General features: G+C 37.8%; 1 protein-coding gene across 2 annotated transcripts in view; it reads left to right on the plus strand.

Annotated features, from left to right (window-relative positions):
- The window catches only part of Magi3 (membrane associated guanylate kinase, WW and PDZ domain containing 3), a 188,537-nt gene that overhangs the window by 126,717 nt on the left and 41,795 nt on the right, over positions 1-20,025 (plus strand). For both annotated transcript variants that reach the window (XM_085835602.1, XM_085835603.1), the window contains exon 7: positions 14,899-14,956. In XM_085835602.1, coding sequence (XP_085691728.1) covers positions 14,899-14,956 — 58 coding nt within the window. The remainder of the gene's footprint in view (positions 1-14,898; positions 14,957-20,025) is intronic.

Here is a 20,025-nt window from a genome sequence, read left to right on the forward strand (position 1 = left end):
TCTATGAACCACCTGCATATGTTATCTACATAGGCCAGAAGAGGGCAGCAGATCTCCCTGGCACTACTAGAGTTATAGAAGATTGTGAGCCACCATATGGGTGTTGAGACCCAAACAGGGGTCCTCTGCAAGAGCAGTAAGTGCTCTCAATAGCTGAGCCACTGCCCCATCCCCTATAAAGAAGTGATTTATAATTCAATAAACATGTGTGTATGTATATATACATATATGTGTGTGTATATATTTATACATACATACACACACACACACACACACACACGCGTGTGTGTGTGTGTGTGGACAAGATGCTAAAAACCATTTATTTTGCTTTCAAAACCCTGTGGAATGACTACAAAAATAAAAAATAAAACAATTAGTGTGGGTAAATTGGATAGAAATAGTAGCTCTTTCACATTAATGTGCAGGTTATAAAATGGTACAGCCACTTTGGAAAACAGTCTTGTCAGTTTCTTAAAAAGGTAAATATGGGGGTTTCTGGGGGCAGGACCAGAGAAAGAGGGTAACATTTGAAATGTAAATAAAGAAAATATCCAATAAAAAACTGAATAAAGGTAAATATACATAGATATAAGGTAAATATGAAAACCTAAATAAGCTTCTATTGTATTAATTTTCATACTACCCCTCAAATGGCCCTGAGATTTAGCTGTCTCTTCCTATAGTCACTCTCTTGTTTCCCTCGTCCCTCCTTCTGTTCCAATACCTCCATCTTCACAATCCCACAAAAACTGTTATATTTACCTTTCCTAGGGTTGTCTGTCAATGCCACTAGCCTCAGTTGTTGTATAGATTGTGGTTTGATTATCATTGATTTAACAGCTAATATTCATATATAAATGAATACATATCATACATGTCTTTCTGGATCTGGGTTACCTTACTCACGATGATCTTAGCTATTTTGATAGGTGTAAGATAAACACTCAAAGCACTTTTGAATTGCATTTCCCTAATTACTAGTAAGTTAAAAGAGGCCTTTACATATTTCTCAGCTGTCTGAGTTTCTTCTTTTGAGAATTCCCTGTGTAGATCAGTATCCCATTCTTTTTTTGTTTTTTTTTTTTGTTTGTTTGTTTTTGGTTTTTCGAGACAGGGTTTCTCTGTGTAGTCCTGGCTGTCCTGGCACTCACTTCATAGACCAGGCTGGCCTCGAACTCAGAAATCCGCCTGCCTCTGCCTCCCGAGTGCTGGGATTAAAGGCGAGCGCCACCACGCCCGGCTCAGTATCCCATTTTTAATTGATTTAGTTGGGTTTTTTGAAATCTAGTTTTTTGAGTTCTTTAAATATTTTGGATATTAACCCTCTATAGGACGTGTAGTTGGTAAGAATCTTTTCCCATTCTGTCAGTGGCCACTTTATACAAATGATGGTGTCCTTTGCCATATACAAGTGTCTCAGTTTCAGGAGGTCCCATGATTGTTGATTTTAGTGCATGTGTTTAGAAAGTCTTTTCCTGTGCTAATGAGTTCAAGCCTATTCTTGATTCTCTTCTGTCAGGTTCAATGTGTCGTTTTATGTTGAGGTCTTAGACACATTTGGAGTTTTGAGTTTTGTGCCACATAATAAATTTGGATTTCTTTGGGTTGTTCTACACTCAGCCATCCAGTTTGACTAGCACCATTTATTGAAGATAACCTTTTATCCAGTATGTATTTTTGGCATCTATATCAAGCATCAGGTGCACATAAGTTGTGAGTTTATGTCTGTGTCTTCAGGGTTTTTTCTATTGCATAACATGTCTATTTTTGTGCCAATATCATGTTGTTTTTATTATAGTTCTGTTTATATCTTGAAATTTGGGATGGTACCTCCAGCACTTCTTTTATTATTCAGAATTGTTTTAGCAATGCTGGTGTGTGTGTGTTCATATGAAGGTGAAGATTGTCCTTTCAAGTTATGTGAAGAATTTTGATGGGAATTTCATTGAATTTATAGATTGTTTTTGATAGGATGGCCATTTTTACTATATTAATCCTACCAATCTATGAACATGGAAGATCTTTTCATATTCTGGTATCTTCTTCAGTTTCTTTCTTCAGTGTCTTAAAGTTTTTATCATACAAGTCTTTCACTTATTTGTTTAGAGTTATCCCAAGATATTTTATATTATTTGAGGCTATTGTGAAAGCTGTTGTTTCCCTGATTTCTTCCTCAGTCCCTTTGTCATATATATATATATATATATATATATATATATATATATATATATGTATGTATATATATATATATGTATATATATATGTATATATATATATATGCTATTGATTTTTGTGAGTTAATTTTGTATACAGCTACTTTGCTGGAAGTGTTTATCAGCTGTAGGAATCCTGATGGAATTTTTAGGGTCACCTATATATACTATCATTATATGCAAATAAAGGTACTTTGTCTTCTTTCTAATTTGTATCCCCTTGTTACTTTCTCAGTGATATCTATTGTTGATGTTAAGGTGAATTTCTTGGATGTTACACAGGATGGATCCTGTTTTCAAATCCATTCTATGTCTGTGTCTTTCCGGGGGGACATTGAGACCACTGGTGTTGAGACGTTAATAAACAATGTTTGTTGATTCCTGGTGGTGGAGGTATTGTAGGTATTGGAGGTGATGGAGGTGATGGAGGAGGTGGAGGGAGTGTGTATGTGTGTTTATTTTTCCCCTCTTCTGATTTGATGGTCTGGGATGATTTATTCCTTGTATTTTCCTTGGTGTGGTTAACCTATTTAAGTAAGAATTGTCCTTCTACCACATTTTGTAGGGCTAGGTTTGTAGATAGATACTGCTTAAATTTGGTTTTTTATCATGGAATATCTTTATTTTCTATTGTGATTGAAAGTTTTACTGGGTATAGTAATCTGGGCTGGCGTCTTTGCTCCTTCAGAGTCTGTAGAGCATCTGTACATGACCTTCTGGCTTTTTTTGAGTCTCCATTGAGAAATCAGATGTTACGATAATAGGTCTGCCTTTATATGTCAGTAGGTCTTTCTCCCTTTCAGCTTTTAATATTCTTTTGTTATTGTTGTTGTGTACATGTAGTATTTTTATTATTATGTGCAGAGGGTAATTTCTTTTGCTGCTGCTTCCCCCTGCTTCCTACTCCCTGTTCCCCCAGACAGGGTTTCTCTGTGTACCCCTGACTGTCTTAGAACTGTCTCTATAGACCAGGCTGGCCTTGAACTCACAGAGATCTGCCTTCCTCTGCCTCCTGAGTGCTAGGATTAAAGGCCAGCGTCACCACTGCCTTACTTCTGTATGTTCTTGTACCTTGGTTGTGTTCTTTAGGTTAAGTAGATTTTCTTCTATGATTTTTTGAAAAAATTTTCTTTGCCTTTGACCTGGGTTTTTTCTCCTTCCTCTACTTCTGTTATCCTTAGGTTTGATTTTTTTTTATATATAGTGTTCCAGATTTCCTGGATGTCTTGTGCCAGTATTTTGTATTTAACATTTTTTGACTGAGGTATCCATTTCTTCTATTGTGTCTTTAATGCCTAAGATTCTCTCTTTCATCTCTTGTATTCTATTGCTGAAGCTTGTCTCTGAGGTTTCTGTTATAGTTCCTAAATTGTTCATTCCAGATTCCCCTCGTATTTTATTGATTGATTCTATTACTACTTTCAGGTCTTGAACTCTTCCTTTTGTCCTTTCACTGTTTGTGTTTTCATAGATTTCTTTAAGGGATTTCTTCATTTCCTCTAAGCACCTCTGTCATATTCACTTCTAAGGGCTATTTAAGGTCTTTATCTTGGGCTTCAGCTGGGTTGCAGTACTTGGAGGGCCTACTTGGAATAGGGGTTCTGGGAGCCAGTGAAGACATATTGTCCTGTGGCTGTTATTGATTATGGTTTTACACTGCCATCGAGACACCCAGGATTGGAAAGATTCTGGGATTCTGAGATCTTGATAAGTGTGACCACTGGAGGTTCTGGGTAAAATGGATTTTTAGGTATTAGGAGCTGATACTTAAGAATGGGGATAGACTGTGGGGTGAGTGTTGAGGGGAGTCCACAAATGCCTGTAACTCCAGTACAGAGAATCCAACACCCTTCCCTGAGTTCTGTAGGCACCAGCTTGCACAAACAAACATGCATACACATAGATTTAAAAAGTAATTTAAAAAATGAAAAAGAAATAAAACAAGGGAAGAAAGCTTGGCATGGTGGAGCATGTCTGTAATTCCAGCTCCTGGAAGGTAGAGAGCAGGAAGATAAAGAATATCTTCAGTTACATAGTGAGCCTGGGCTATATGACACCTGTCTTAAAAAAACAAAACAACTACAACAATACAAGAGCAAAAGGAGATAGGGAAAAGGCAGGCAGTAGATGGGACTAACTGAAATAATTCTATATTCTGTCCTATCACGTGATTCCCAAGAATGAAACTCAGGTGGGCAGGCTTGGGGGCAGGCACCCTTGCTCAGCCCCTGTGTTTTCATTAAGGAAAAAAAAATATTTTTTATTGTATCTTCCTTGTCAATAATGCTGTCTGTCATAGCAAGCTCTTTGTGATGGTGAGGTTAGCCATTGTAAAGCAAACTAAGATATATAATACTGTAGAAAATGACCTTTCAGATTGGATGTGTGAACTTAGTCCTCGTCTGTTTTTGCCAATTTGTTGCCTTTCCTACTCCCGAATACAATTTCTACTAAATTCTCTGCATTTTCTGATTTCTTTGGTGGGAGATATTTGTTCCTCTTACTCTATCAACTGCCAGTGGCTCACCCACTAAAACTCTAGTGTTGCCCTTCATTCTGAGCTAGATTTCTGTGCTTCCTATTGCTTTTGAGTCTGTTTTTAATTGTCCCAGTGGCTTGTCAAATGCACATTAAAAGAAAGTTTGACATCTTTAGTTTCTCATAGACACCATTTTCCTGAGCATTAGGTCAAGGCTCTAGAAAGAGTCTCAACCACAGGGGTCACATAGCACATACCCTGCATATCATATATTTACATTATAATTCATAGCCATAACAAAATTACAGTTATGAAGTAGCAACGACAGAATTTTATGGCTGGGGTTCACCACGGCATGAAGAACTGTATTAAAGTTCACAGTGTTAGGAAAGTTGAGAACCACTGCTCTAGCAATTCTTGCTTCTTAGTCTCTTCTTGTTACCCAGATAGCTCTCAGTTCTGTAGGTTGGTTAGTTTTGTTTTCATTTTACCTTGTTATTTTTAAAATGTTGTCAAAAATTCACAGCATATAGAAAACCTGAAACAATTTTGCTTTGAACACATATATGTGTGCCCCTGGGATCTTACACATAACTTGCTGCTGTGTAGCCTAGGCAGGCTTCACACCTGACGTCATCCTGCCGTACTTTGTACTCTAGGATTAAAGGGATGGGGCTTTGGTATAGAATTACTCCTCTGCTCTTCTGCTTTCCTGACATATCCTTAACACCAGCAGTTTCCAAGATATTGGTATTCAAACTGTCTAATGGTATACTAGAAGAAAACATTGGAACTTATTTTCATAACATTATTGAAAGTAATATAAAATAAGCTTTGCTATTTTATGTACCATTTTTGTGATGGCACTCATAACTTGTTCCATATATCAAGCTAGAAGGTGTTGACTGTTCCATGACACTGTGACATTTTGAAGTTTACTTGTGCCTGTTTCTACCTGATAAATAAGTGTTACTTTAAGAGAGGTAAATAGAAGTGTTGCTGGTTAAAGATAATACAAACATGAATGCCCAAGCTAATAATTAAATAAAGTTGTGCTGTATCCTCAGATACCTCATATGAGGTGTTTTCAGAGGCATTAAGGTAAAATACTGACAATTATGTAGTCATCTCCTTTTTAAACATCTGGTTTACATATGCCTTATTAGATACATAGTACTATGTGTATACATGTATACAACTATAGTATGTGTGTATATATATGTGTGTTTGTGTATGTGTGTGTGTGTGTGTATATATATATATTAGTATGTATATATGTATAAATATGTGTCTTGGAGGATACATATTTACATTGTTTTTTACTATGTAGACTACTTAACCAAAATCTTCTGAGATGTTGCCTTTTACTTTTAAACTAGCCTTTCTGGAAAATAACTACCTCTTTCTTGCTTCCAGTTATCTACTAAATAAAGCCCAGACCATTTGATAAAGTATGAAGGACTTTTTAAATGACAATTAAACCATGTTGTCATAGCACTGATACATTTTTGCCTTCTTTGTCAGATGACCTTTTTTTTATTTTTTATTTTTTGGCCAGGAGTAAGAGTTGTGTCTCCTTACCCATTCTTTTTCTCAGCACAAGTGCAAAGTGTTATCTCTTCACAGACCCCTCTGTGCTCTTTTTGTCTGAATTAGAATTGTCTTTTCTAGTGATATACTTCCCTCTAGTTACATGAACTGTAACTAGATACCAGTTCTCAAGAGCAAGGGTATTGTCCTAGTCAGTTGCATATCCCTTCACCAGAGACCTAAATGTTTGGAAGAAAAGAAAGGGCTAGAGGAGGCATGGAAGGGAAAGAAGTATGCTGTCTTCAGAATAACTTGATGATTCTTATAAACAGTATTCTTAAAATTCTCTACTCCTCTGGGGAAGGAGATAAATAGTTGTCTGCCTTTGCCAGCTTAAGAGTCCCAATAAAGCTAAGATACAAACTACAGACAGGAAGCCAAATGTGGGCTTACCATGAGTGTGGAGCCTGCATTCACATAAGCAGTTTTACCTCTGTGGGCACTGAGCAGTTTGAGGTCTTCTCCCCTGAGGCAGGCATGGTAGAGGACAGACTCGAATGTTTTTCTCCAGGTAGGTGGCATCTGAAACAGGAGTTCTAGGGTCCCAAGCATATTTGACTACATTCTATAAAGCTCATTAGTCAGATAGGATACTTTTCCTTTGCAAGAGGAGCTGAGGGGCTCAAAGTAACTAGAAATGTTTCTCTCGTTCGTCTCTATGGAATTTGACAAATTCAGACTATTTCTTTAGTCACAACATAATTATTAATTTAGTCTCAAAAGTAGATAATTTGGCTCACCAAAATAGCTCAGCAGGTAAAGATGTCTTGTTGCCAAGCCCGACTCTGCTTTCAATTCCCCAACCAAAAAGATGAGAACCAATCCTAAAAGTTGTTCTCTAACCTCCACATGTGCATTGTGGGACTTATTCACACATAGACACACACAAACAAGCCAGCAAGGACAGTTCATCCAATGGTTCTTGTATGTTTATTTTAAGAATACTTAAGCACCTTTAGTAGAAGGATTACAACTAGATGTAGATTCTAATATTGCCTGCCTGTAATCTGGTGGGAGGCCATGATTAGAACTTCTTTTGTTTTATGCTTGTCAACCCTGACCACTTTCTCTGCACTTTCTGTCTCCCTCCATGGGAAAGAATAGCCCTGCAGTTGAATATTTTCATTATAGACTATATCTGACTCCCACTGGTATTCTCTATCATGGAGTATACATGTTGAAAAGAAAATAATATTTGAAATGTGGATTTTATAGTTTAAGATGCTGTTTGCCATTGACTGATCATCTAAGATTTAGGAAAACTCCACCAGTTCTAAACTTGTCCTTTCTTTACTGCTCCTCTTAAATCTATGTCTCCACACTATCCGATGATTTAACTGATGAACACATTTGTCTTCCATTCAAATAAAGTAATTAGTGTTTTGGCTTAAATAATTATATTAAAAATACAACAGAAGAATTCCATTATACTCTCAACCCACCCCGCTTCTTATCTGATGGAAGAAAGATTAAGATTAAATTACCAAAGACGCGTGGGCTGGTGAGATGGCTCAGTGGGTAAGAGCACCCGACTGCTCTTCCAAAGGTCCAGAGTTCAAATCCCAGCAACCACATGGTGGCTCACAACCATCCGCAACGAGATCTGGCGCCCTCTTCTGGAATGTCTGAAGACAGCTACAGTGTACTTACATATAATAAATAAATAAATCTAAAAAAAAAAAAATTACCAAAGACATCTTATAAATATTGAGTGTTGAATTCATTTTGGAGCTTAAAGAACGATAATAGAAAATTAGCAAATGAATAGACCTACACTATGAGAAAGTAGTTTTTTGTTTTGTTTTGGTTTTGGGTTTTGGTTTGGTTTGTTTGTTTGTTTGTTTGTTTGTTTTCTTGGTTGGTTGGTTGGTTTTTTTGGGGTTTTTTGTTTTTGTTTTTGTTTTTGTTTTTTTTTTTTTTGGTTTTTCAAGACAGGGTTTCTCTGTATAGCCCTGGTTGTCCTGGAACTCACTTTGTAGACCAGGCTGGCCTCGAACTCAGAAATCCACCTGCCTCTGCCCCCCAAGTGCTGGGAGTAAAGGCGTGTGCCACCACTGCCTGGCAAGAAAGTAGTTTTAATTCATATATTTCAATAAGAAAAATCTCATTTTGAAAATAAAAAGGAAAAGGATAAATTCATGGACATTAGAGCCATCCAGCTGCTTGATAAGCCAAGAATAGATTTACTTCTTCGAGTCAATTGGGAAAATGCATCCATTTCTCATACAGAAGAAGACAGTTAGGTTACTCAGGTCTCTCCTGTCCCCAAGTAAAGATACTTCTTGGCTATGACCCTACAGCTTTTTTTCACAAGTTTTTTTAAAGGACATCTTTTGTTAAGGTATCTACCTTTATTTTAAATATATAGTAATTGATGCCAAGTAATGGGTGGCACTTGGGAGGCATAGACAAGCAGATCTCTGAGTTTGAAGCCAGCCTGGTCGACAGAGTGAGTTCTAGGACAGCCAGGGCTATATAGAGAGACCCTGTCTTAAAAAAACACAGGAAAAAAAAAAAAAGAAGAAAATTAGTGATTGTAATAGTCTGCATTTAGAGCCTACCTAGTCCCACCTTTTCAGCAATCCACTTTCCTTTTTTTTTCTATTTTGAGACAAGTTCTCACTATATAGCCCTGACTCACCTGGAACTCTCTGTGTGGACCATACTGGCGTCACCTGCCTCTGCCTCCTAAGTGCTTTGGTAAATGTGCCACCATGCTGGGTATAGAACTGCTTTTCTTAAATTTGTCAATATGATGATTGTCCATTTCAGTAGTGCCTTCGTAGCTCTTCTCACAGCTCTCCACAACTTTGTTAGCGTTGGTCATGGCTTCTGTCCCCTTCAACGCCTTCCAAGACCATATTTTAGCCTTTCACTTCCTAACATGTCAGTGTTCCTAAGCTTCTGTCTATTTTTCACCTTTCTCTATTCACAGTTTAAGTAATCTTATCTATTGCCATGCTGTTCACATGGTGCCTGACAAATGTTTATCTTCCTATATTTATCTGTTGAATCTAGGTTCATATGGCTTCTTAGGTATGTCTGTGAAGGTGTTTTCAGAAATGATAATCCTCTCAGTTGTTTGAGTCATAACTGATTGTTCTCAGCTTATTCCTTATAGTTTCCCTAGTTTTTTTGTTTGTTTGGTTTTGTTTTTTACAGTTAAGAACCAAGTATAGCATTGCAGCTTTTAAAAACTTTTTATTTAATGTCTACTTGTGCTAGACATGGTATTAAGACATTTTTAAATGCCTCTTTGGTCTCCTAAGTTCCTCTAAATCTTTTTATATTTTTAATTTCTACAAGCATGTCCTCATATTAGTTATTAGTAAGTACTTGGTAATATGCTATAGTAGGTAATCTTTGTGTTCAGCCTCGGTGGATTTGACATGAGTGTGTCAGTAAGGATGTTTCCAGAAAGGTTTAATCTTTCTGGAAGGAGAGGGAGATCACCCAGACTGAGCTCCAGACTGAGTAAAAGGGAGAAAGTGAGCTGGATGCAAGCTCCTCGGTTTGGAAGCAGCTCCACCAGCTGCTTCATGTTCTGCTGCCATGCCTTCCCGCCAAGATGGACCATATCCTCAAACTGTGAGGCAAAGTCAATCCATCCTCCGCTAAGTCATTGTTGTTAGGTATTTTGTCACAGCATCGAAACAAGTAATTGCTCATCTATCATTTTTATGCCAGAAGAACTAGAAACTGAGGACCACGAAGGCCTCCTGTCCTACTCTTTCCTTCCCTCAGTCTCCATAGTAACCAGATTTCACTTCCTTATCTCTGCTACATGCCCATTCCCATCATTCCTACTACCAATGCCTTAGTTCCAGCCATTGTAATTCATTGCCTACTCTATTAAAGGTTTTCTTATTTGTCTACTTTTGTATCATACTATTTTATCTGTTTCTTCCTCTGTTATTGATGGTCCATATCTTTTACAAATATAAATGTAATCATGTCACAGTCCCACTTAATCACTCTTATGATGGCTCAGTGGGTAGGAATTTTTGCTGAGTTTGAGTTTCCAGCATCCATATAAAAGCCAGGCATAGCTACATTTCCCTGTTACCCAATCTTGTAAGTCAGAGATAAGTGGATTCCTGGATACTCACTGGCTGGCCAGCCTACTTAAAATGGTGAGCTTCATGTTCAGTGAGAAACCTTGTCTTTAAAAAAATAAGATACTTACACCCAACCATTGATTGAACTGAAGTCAGGGACCTCTGTGGTTGCATTAGGGAAAGGCTGGAAGAAGCTGAGGAGGAGGGAGACCCCATAGGAAGACAGAAGTCTCAACTATCCTGGACACCCAAGATCTCTCAGACACTGAGCCACTAACCAGGCAGCATACACTAGCTAGTCCTAGGCCCCCGACACATACAGCAGAGAACTGCCCGGTCTGGCTTCAGTGAGAGAAGATGTACCTAACCCAGAGACTTGAGGCCCCAGGGAGTGAGGAAGCCTGGCATGGGTTGGGGTTGGGGGATATTCTCTTAAAGACAGGTGGGGAAAGGAGGAATGGGATGAGGAACTTTCAAAGGGCAGAATAGGAAGGGGATAATGACTGGACTGTAAAAAAAGATTAATTTTTTTAAAAAGATAAGTTCATGTTTATTTCTTCTCTGTTCTCATCTAGCTCCTCTGTCTTCACCGGTGCCTAGCTTGTTCCCTTTAATCCTGTCTCTGTAAAACTCTCCCAGTAAAACCACCTCCTTCTTTCTCCTGTGTCAGCACTGCTTTCTTAAGTAGCCTCCCTCTCCTCACTCGCTCCTCTCGTGAGAGTTGGACATATCCTGTTCTGTCTAATCTTTCTTTGATTCGTTGTCACTTTGTCTGCCTCTCAATTAGACATCACTTTCAAACATGTCTACTTCCTTCCACAAATTAACTTTACCTTCATTGTTTGGGATTAAAGGTGCATACTAAGGGTGTGTGTGTATTCCAGCCAGAAGGATTAAAGGGGTATGCTAAGGGCTGAGCCACACCACAACTAGAAACAGTTTTTTTTCATTAAGTAACACAATCTTGGGGTTCACAGTGTGATCCTGCAACAATTTTGTTTTGCCCTGGGTTTGTAGCTGGATTGGTGTTTATGTTTCTCCTTTGGTAGCATGCATAGACCTTCCTATTTGTTACTGACTGGTGAAGGCTCTAGGCACCAGTTCTACATCCCAATGAGTTATGTAGCTGTTGTCTTCAGCAATGTGGCTGCCAGAGCAATCTTAATACTTCAGTATTCTTTGATCTGTCTGGAATGACTTCATTTTCTCTAATTTGTCTTTTTGGACTACTCAAACATTTCTACATTTAAAAGGCCTTTCTAATAGCTATTCTTAGATTTGATAGTATTCCTCCTGATGCCCTCTAAACCCTATTTTCAGCTTGTCATTTCTGTTCTATTTTTCTGTCTGCTCAAGAACCACATTGTGTTCTTAATATTTTTTAATAAAAAGGAGACAGAAGAACAGAAAGGAAGGAAAAAGAAAAAAGAAAGGAAATAGGTGAAATGATCCACTAGAAAATGTATAAAATCGGTAGGCATTTTAATCTATTACCACCTTCATTAGACTGTTACAGCTACCAGTGGTAATGACTTAAAATTATGAAAAGTAACTCAGAAGACAGATTGCCACATATGCTCTCTAAGGAAGGCTACATTTAATATGTCTGCTGCTAATTGGTTCAAGTGCTAAAATAGACAACTTCCAAGTTTATGCTGCAATATACTTCTGTTGATCTTTTCTCTTTTTTAAGTATTAATGCATCCTTCATAAAGTGTTTGATTTTTCTTCATTTCTCCAGCCCTCTCCAAAGACAAACATAAATCTAGCCATGGTTGTACAAGTGATCCCTACTCATCAGCGCTTGGTTTCTATGCTAGCTCAGGACAGTTTCTAATGAAGAGAAAAATATTTCCTTGATAATATACTTTGGCAATATTATGTATTCTTACAAATATAATCCAAAAATATCCTACCTACTTAATGGTTACTTGGTGATGAAACCTTATAACTATTAAATTGATTGCTCTTTGCAATACCAGATCAAAGTAAACTGCAGTATATCTCACTTCATATTTTTCTAAAGTTTCCACATATTTCAATTACTTCAATAATTTTCTAGATGAGGTTTTAGTTAGAGAAACAGAATCAATATACATGTATAGAAGATTTGCTCAGATGGCCTGTAACTCATAGGAGCCAGGTAGTCCAGCAATGTCTCAGCTGTTCTTGTGTGGTGCTGGAGGTCTAGAAGACCCATGGAGAGCCATTTGTCTTCAGTCCATGAAAGGCCAAGCTGAGCCCTCATGTCAGTAAAGGAGAACAACAGTCCTGGACATAGGAACACTCGCCAGTCAGAAGGAAAGGCTGGTGAGCAGTGCGGATTTTTCTCCCTTGGATCTCTTTGTATCATGGGAAACTCCCACTCACTGAAGAGGATGAAGGGAGCTCTTCCCCCTTCCCTTAGTCCATCCTGGAGTTGCCCTCACTGGCCTACCCAGAGGCGTGCTTCTTACTTAGCTGGCCCCTGGTCTCGTCAGGCTGACAAGATTAACCACCACTGTCTGCTTTCATCGTCCCCACCTCAGCCTTCAATCATATTCTTCAAAGGAGAACCATAAAACTCAATAAACTTGGAAACCACTGACTGATTATGTATGGAAAAACAAAACAAAACAAAACAAACAAACAAACAAAAAACAGTGTTGAAGTTGTGAGTGCAGATCTGGGAGTAGTTATGGAAGCCAAGAGGGGGAGTATGATCAAAATGCATTCTGTGTATTATGAAATTCTCAATATATTTTTAAAAACTCAAAAAGTGTACATATGTTAGAGAAGAGAGATGAGGTAATTGAAGAGTTTTTCAAGAGGCTAATAACCTGTTCTCTTTATTCTGAGTGAGGAATACATTTTTATTACAGTAAAAATAGTTTTATAGTTTGTCAGTTTATCAGTGGAATTTTTGTTTATGAAGTTGACATTTCATAACTGAATCAGTGGCAGAAAATCTTTTCATGTATTCTAAGCCTGTTTTCTGTCCAGTATGTTTTGTTTATCGCATATGCACTAAAAAAAGAATTGAAAATAAAGAGACCTGGGGCTAGAAAAATGACTTAGGTGGTTTAAAAGCACTGGCTCTTCTTGCAGAGGACCTATACTCAATTCCTAGCACCCATAGCTATCAGGAAGTCAACTTCTTAGGATTCTGACACCATCTTCTGGCCTTCACAAGCACACATGTAGGCAAGCACCTATAAACGTAACAGAATTCTTTAAAGTAAGTAAAGGGACAGAATATCATAATGTACAACAACTGTAGGTTTTTTTTTGTTGTTGTTGTTTGGTTTTTGTTTTTTAATTCCAACTCATTTGGGCTTGGTGTCACATGCCTATAATCCCAGCACTCAGGAGGCAGAAGCAGGTGGATCTCTGGAGTTCAAGGCTAACCTGGTTACATAATGAGATCATGTTTAAAAAAAAAAATGAAAAGCAAGTTTCTTACTCAGTAGTTCCTATATATAATTGGCAACACTACAACTTCCAACTAGGATCATCCCTGCCTGCTTTATCTATATGTGACTATTAAAAGGATTCTTTAAACTATTAGAAATCTGAATGTGACTTCAGTTTTTCTCATTGTATTAACTAACCACTTGAAATTAATAATACATCCTAATACTGTGTAAGATATTTGTTACCAAAGCAAATTACACAGATACAGATTACACAATGCACTGGTAATTAAGTTAGTTTTTTTAGATGCTCAGCTGAAGTTACCATAAGGAAAGCAGATCCTTCCTTTGGCTCTTAACAGATCTGGTCTGTGCACTTGAAATGGTAAAAGTCAAGGCTGGGTTCTTTGAGAATGAGGTCAGAACATAATAAATGATAATGTATAAAAGTAAAAAAAAAATGTAACAATTGGTGCTGCCTGGATAGGATTTAAAGGAACGTGAGTTTCATACCAGCTTTATGAAGCATCTTAAATAAAAGAAATATAACCAGTGATTTATTATAATAACTTGTATTTTTTACTTTATTCTGTATTTGTATGTATGTCTGTGTATAGCTATATGCACATTAGTGCAAGTGCCCAAGAGGACCAGATTCTCTGGGACTAGAGTTACAGGCAGTGTGAGCCTGATGTCCATGCAGAGAATGGAACTCAGGTCCTCTATAAAAGCAGTATATTCAACCCTCAGCCCATCTCTCCAGCCCCTAATAACTATTATCATGTCTTTTATTAAGATAAACACTTTTTAGTTTAATGTTAGGTTTTTGTTGGTTGGCTTTTTGCTCTTTGTATGTCTTATTGATTTGGTTTTCAGACAGACTTCCACGATGGAGCCTCAGCTGGCCTAGAACTCACTATTTAGACCAGGCTGGCCTCAAATTTACAGACATCCACCTGCCTCTGGCTCTTGAGTGCTGCAATTAAAGGCATGCACAGCCACACCCAGCTAAGGTCACCTTTTGTTCTATATCCTAATTATATTCTGAGATATACTTGCCTGATGAAGAAGCTACCCATACTGTGTGAGCCCTCAGCTTTCTAATTCTCAAATATTAGTTTAATAAGGTACATTCACTCACTGATTACTTTTTTCTTTATTTACAGAGCTTCCCTATGGCTGGGAGAAAATAGAGGACCCTCAGTATGGAACATACTATGTTGAGTAAGTTGGTTATTTGAGTTAATAGTCTCCCAAATGCTTTCCTTTTCCATACAGATCTAGGGAATTCTAAATATGGCACTTTATGTTTCTGCAACCTGATTTGCTGGTTATTTTAACTAGAGGAAGGAACACTTTTTGTGCTGACTTTTAGCTTTCGAGAAGCTGTCTTTGGGTTTCTCAATACAGAATATAAGAGAAAGGCCAGAGCATAGCACATGCCTGTCCTCCCAGTACTCCAGAGGGTGAAGGAGATTACTTGAGTCAGGGTTTCAAGATGAGCCTAAGAATGTAGAAAGACCCATCTCAAAGGGAAGAAGAGAGGGGAGGAGGAACAAGGAAGAGTAGGCTGGAGAGAGCAGTAAAGGAACAGAAAAACTGGTGAAGACTAATGGCTGGAGTAGCTATCCTCGCTACTGCATTCTTCAAAGAGGAAGGCATAGACCCTGGGTGAATGAATTCCCATGGTACTACTTTGTATATTTCCAAAAGCAATTAAAAGACCTTAAGGTCATTGTGATACACTAATTCAAAGTTTAGAGGTATATACTTAAAGGTATACTCTCTTTTTAGGAGATCTAGAAAGTGTAGTGTTCTTTCAAGGAGTGAAGATTGCTGCTAATGTGGCTGTTTAAACAGATAGGAACTGTGTATATATAACAGACAGGAACTGTATATAACAGATATAACGCCACTCAGTTGTCAGTGCTCATCTTTACTTCTGAGCTTTCTTTCCCCTTATCTGATTGCTACATTGTTCATACCACCGGAATTGCCTACTTTATGGATACTGCAGATGCAATTTTAACCTTGAGTGTTGATGTAGGAAATTTTATATTAAAAACTTCAGTGTTACCTAAAAATTTGGAGGAATGAGAGTTCTCTTTTTTCTCCCAACCATAAGGAAGCTCTGTAAATAAAAGTGAATTTACCTTATGTTGTACACTGTGAACTCCGAAATTGTGTTATTTCCTGGGGGGCGGGGGGGGGGGGAGTGTTTTTAGTTGTAGTGTGGCTCAGCCTTAGTACACACCTTTAATCCAAGAACTTTTCAGGTTGAATATTGTAAACAGGATTAAATAAAGTCAACCATAGGTCAAAAAGGCAAAAGGCAGAACAAGCAACCAGTAAACATAGTATTATTGAGAAAAAAACCATAGAGAGTACGAGGGATTTAGGAGAATGGACAGAGAGATGCACAGGAAGTGGAAGGTAGGGACGTTGCATTTGAAGGAGGTTTTCTGAGACCATGTGAGAAAGGGGATTCATTCTGGGGCGTGTGTTGAGGAAGAAGATCAGCCAGATGCTTTCTCTGCCTCCCTAGTATCTGCCTTCTCCCTTCACCCTAGTATCTGGGTCCTGTGTCTTTATTAGCGAAATCAAACAATTGAGATTTTGTTAGAGAAAAGAAAACAACCTTATTTAACTAATGCTTGAGAGTTAAAAAAGCTGAGGGTACATTTTTCAGAGAATACACACAGTTAAACTTTCAATGACTTCATTAGCCAAGTGTATCTCAGTAGGTAATTAGGATACAAGAATAAGAACTGATATTAACAACCTTATTTGCAAAAGCAAAATGATACTATAACCTGGAAATAGAAAGTTAAAAGCATCTTCTAATTTTATGATTAATTGTCAATACTATTAATTGTAAACCAATACCATTTCATGGTAATTATCCCTAAAGTAAATATCTTTGACTCCCACTGTGGTCTGTAATATGTAGGTTGTTACTGCATCTCTGAGAGGCTTGAAGTGACTTCTTAAAAGCCAGTGTGTATCCTAAAGAACTCAAAGTTATCTGTGGGTATTTAATGTGCCACTTTGCTTCCAATGTTTTGCTTCCTTTGAAAATCTACTAATTTTGTTTCTATTGTGTTATTTAATACATTGCTAATTGTAGTGTGATATGCAAAGTACTCAGCAGCTCTTCTGGTATTTTTATTTTCCCTGAGGCATGTGTAGCTGAAGGAAGAAACTGGTTTTGTTGTTGATTTTTTTCAAGTCAGAGACAGATTTGGAGGCTGACTGAAAGGGCTGTGTGGGACTTTTCTTCCCCTTGCAGTTTAGCCTGTTTAAACTGGGCTTCAATCAACTATTATCTGCCAGGGACACTGCTGAACATTTCTGAGACAATGACTCTCATTATTTCCCCTTCCAAGTGAATTTGAATACATGGTCAGGAGGTGAAAGTCATTTGCCTGTTATAAAATCTCTAGCTGAATGACCTGGTTCCCATTAAGCAAGAATACAGCACTGAAGCAGCTTTAAGGCACACCCTGAAGTGACCCACTCTGCGTTGTCATGGAGGTGTGTGAAACCAGCTAAGTAAGATACAAGTGACAGCGCACGGCTGATCTCAGAACGAGCTCATTTACAGGAGGATAATTCATTAGCTTTAGAAGAACAGACTGTACTCAAGATGCACATTAGCGTGGAGTCAGCTGTGCTACAGAGTGTGGCTTCAATCCCAGATTAACTGGGTTTTGAATTTCAACTGTGGTAATCTGCAGTGAGTTTACTGGTGGAGATAAAGAGCTGTTACTTGAATGGCTATTCTTTGGCTCTCTTAGATTGTCAGACCAGATGGCACCATGATTACTTTTGGCAGGAATCTTGTAGTAGTAACACTAGCTGCAGTGGCGGTTTTTCGGTCTTCTTTTTTTAGGAGGGTGGGGGGGGTATCTTTAAAAAGAAAATTGTTCTAAAATGTAATGGCAGGCCTCCTATATAAATATTTAATTTAAAAAGTTTTCATAAAAAAAAAAAAGCCACAGCATGCTTAAAAGGTTAAAGAACTCACAGTAGACTATTTTCGTCTTCCACCATGTTAGTCCCTGGGATCAGTGGCAAGCACCTTTACCAACTGAGCTGTCTCAGGAGACAAGAAATATTTTCATATTGTCCTAGTTGTATTGCATTAAGAATTGTAATGCCCAACAATCAAAATATATGTCTGATTTCATATCTTAATATTCTTCATGAATTTGTTGAGATAAATTTTTAAAATCTAGGTATTAAACACAAAATTGTAATGCAGGTGACATTGCAAGTTATATATTAGGTATTTAATCATGCTTATCTAGCTGCCTTCCAAACGTTTTAGTGACTTTTTAGTGAATATTCTCCTCCCATACTTACAAAGTTCTTTACTTAGATGGTGTCTTTACTCCATGGTTAGAGAAATAAATCCATTCATCTTAATATGTGCTTATAAATAACAAAGTGAAGAGTACTTCACTGATTTTTCTATATGGAGGGTAGCTTTTTAACATTGTGTAATATAGTAGATGCAATGGATTTCTCCATTAAATCTTACATTCTTTTATCTAAGAACTTTCACTTGCATGTCTCTACTCTCTCCTTGCACACATCACAAAGGATAGAAATACAAATCACTAATTTGTTGTTGTTGTAAACTCAGTGTGGCAAAATGAGTCATTCTAGCTAATGATATAAAAGCCAGCCAGAGCTCTTCCCTGCTCAGGACTATTTCCTTCTAAGTACTAATCTTTAGGGGTTTTTTCCTTAAGAATGTTAAGATTTTCATCTGTTGAAAGTTAATATGTACTAGAGTGGGGCTGGAGCAATGGTTCATGAGTTGAGAGCATGAACTGCTCTTCTAGACAACCCTAGTGGGTCACAGCTGCCTATAACCCAAGCTCCATGAGCTCTAGTGCTCTCTTCTGACCTCCAAGGGCACCAGCACACATGTGACGCACACTAGACACATAATGTCCAAAGGACAAAAAGCAGTAACATCCTTGGCTATGACAGTTGCTTGTTTTACTATGTTCCTCCTTTCCTTATTTTTGCCATTAATAGCACATGAAGCAAAGGAAACATTATTTGCGTCCCTGTTTATATAATATAGATTGTATAATAATTGATCTATATAAAGATAATCATATCCTGAAATTCTCATGGTTTGATATTTAATTGTTGGTGTTTGGTAATTTCGTTTCATGTTAAAGCAGATTTTAGTGGAAAACATCATTTGGCTAAAATATCTTTGCACTGTTACATGGTAGAATATGATCACATTAGCCTCTGAATTATGCCTCATCATGGTTTAAAACATTTTTAGTTTTCATTCTTTTGCCACAGCACAGTTCTTAAGTTACTGTCATTTAAGTGGCTTGCCATAATATCAGTACTATAGTCCCTATATAACACTGGAAGCCTGTAGATGACTGAGGACTACTGGGTAATCACCTGCCCCAAGGCTCCCTTAATTTTTCTGCTTTCCTTCAGAGTTCTAAGCTTTCAAAGAGTCAGTTGTGAATGTACTCAGTCACAAAGGCCCACTAAATTTGTTTCATTTATTTAACTGATTTGTTATGCAATTGTGAAGAAATTAAAGTGTAAAACCAGAGTTGTTCTGAGAAAAAAAAGTCATTTTCTTCAGTGGTGCTAAATTTGTGTGGGCAAATCTGTAGAAAGATAATGAAGTCATGTACTTTATATTCTGATATTCTCAAGAATAGCTTGATAGTAGCCGGGCATGGTGGCACATGCCTTTAATCCCAGCACTCAGGAGGCAGAGGAAGGTGGATTTCTGAGTTCGAGGCCAGCCTGATCTACAAAGTGAGTTCCAGGACAGCCAGGGCTATACAGAGAAACCCTGTCTCAAAAAACCAAAAAAGAAAGAAAGAAAGAAAGAAAGAAAGAAAGAAAGAAAGAAAGAAAGAAAGGAAGGAAGGAAGGAAGGAAGGAAGGAAGGAAGGAAGGAAGGAAGGAAGGAAGGAAGAGAAAGAAAGAAAAGAAAGAGTAGCTTGATAGCTTGATTCATTTTGAAGAAACTTAGAGATTCTTCTGTTGTCAATTGCCTTAGAAAAGGTTAGCTGACCAGTACTTGTGATTGCCGCAGGAAGGTAACTTCTGCTGTACTTTTGTTGTTCCGTTGGTGGGTTTGTGGAGAATACTAACATCAGCTTCAGCACCTTTGACCTCTGGTCCTCCTCTGGTTTTCCTGTGCTCTCTCTTAGCTGTTTTGTGCTCCATTCCTAAAGAAACACTCCTTAGCCTTCATGATGGAGTAGCACCATGTTTTACCTAGGAAAATAAAC

This window comes from Mus caroli, unplaced genomic scaffold (genome assembly GCF_978045245.1).
Source record: "Mus caroli unplaced genomic scaffold, Mus_caroli_1 scaffold_3, whole genome shotgun sequence".
Taxonomy (NCBI): domain Eukaryota; kingdom Metazoa; phylum Chordata; class Mammalia; order Rodentia; family Muridae; genus Mus; species Mus caroli.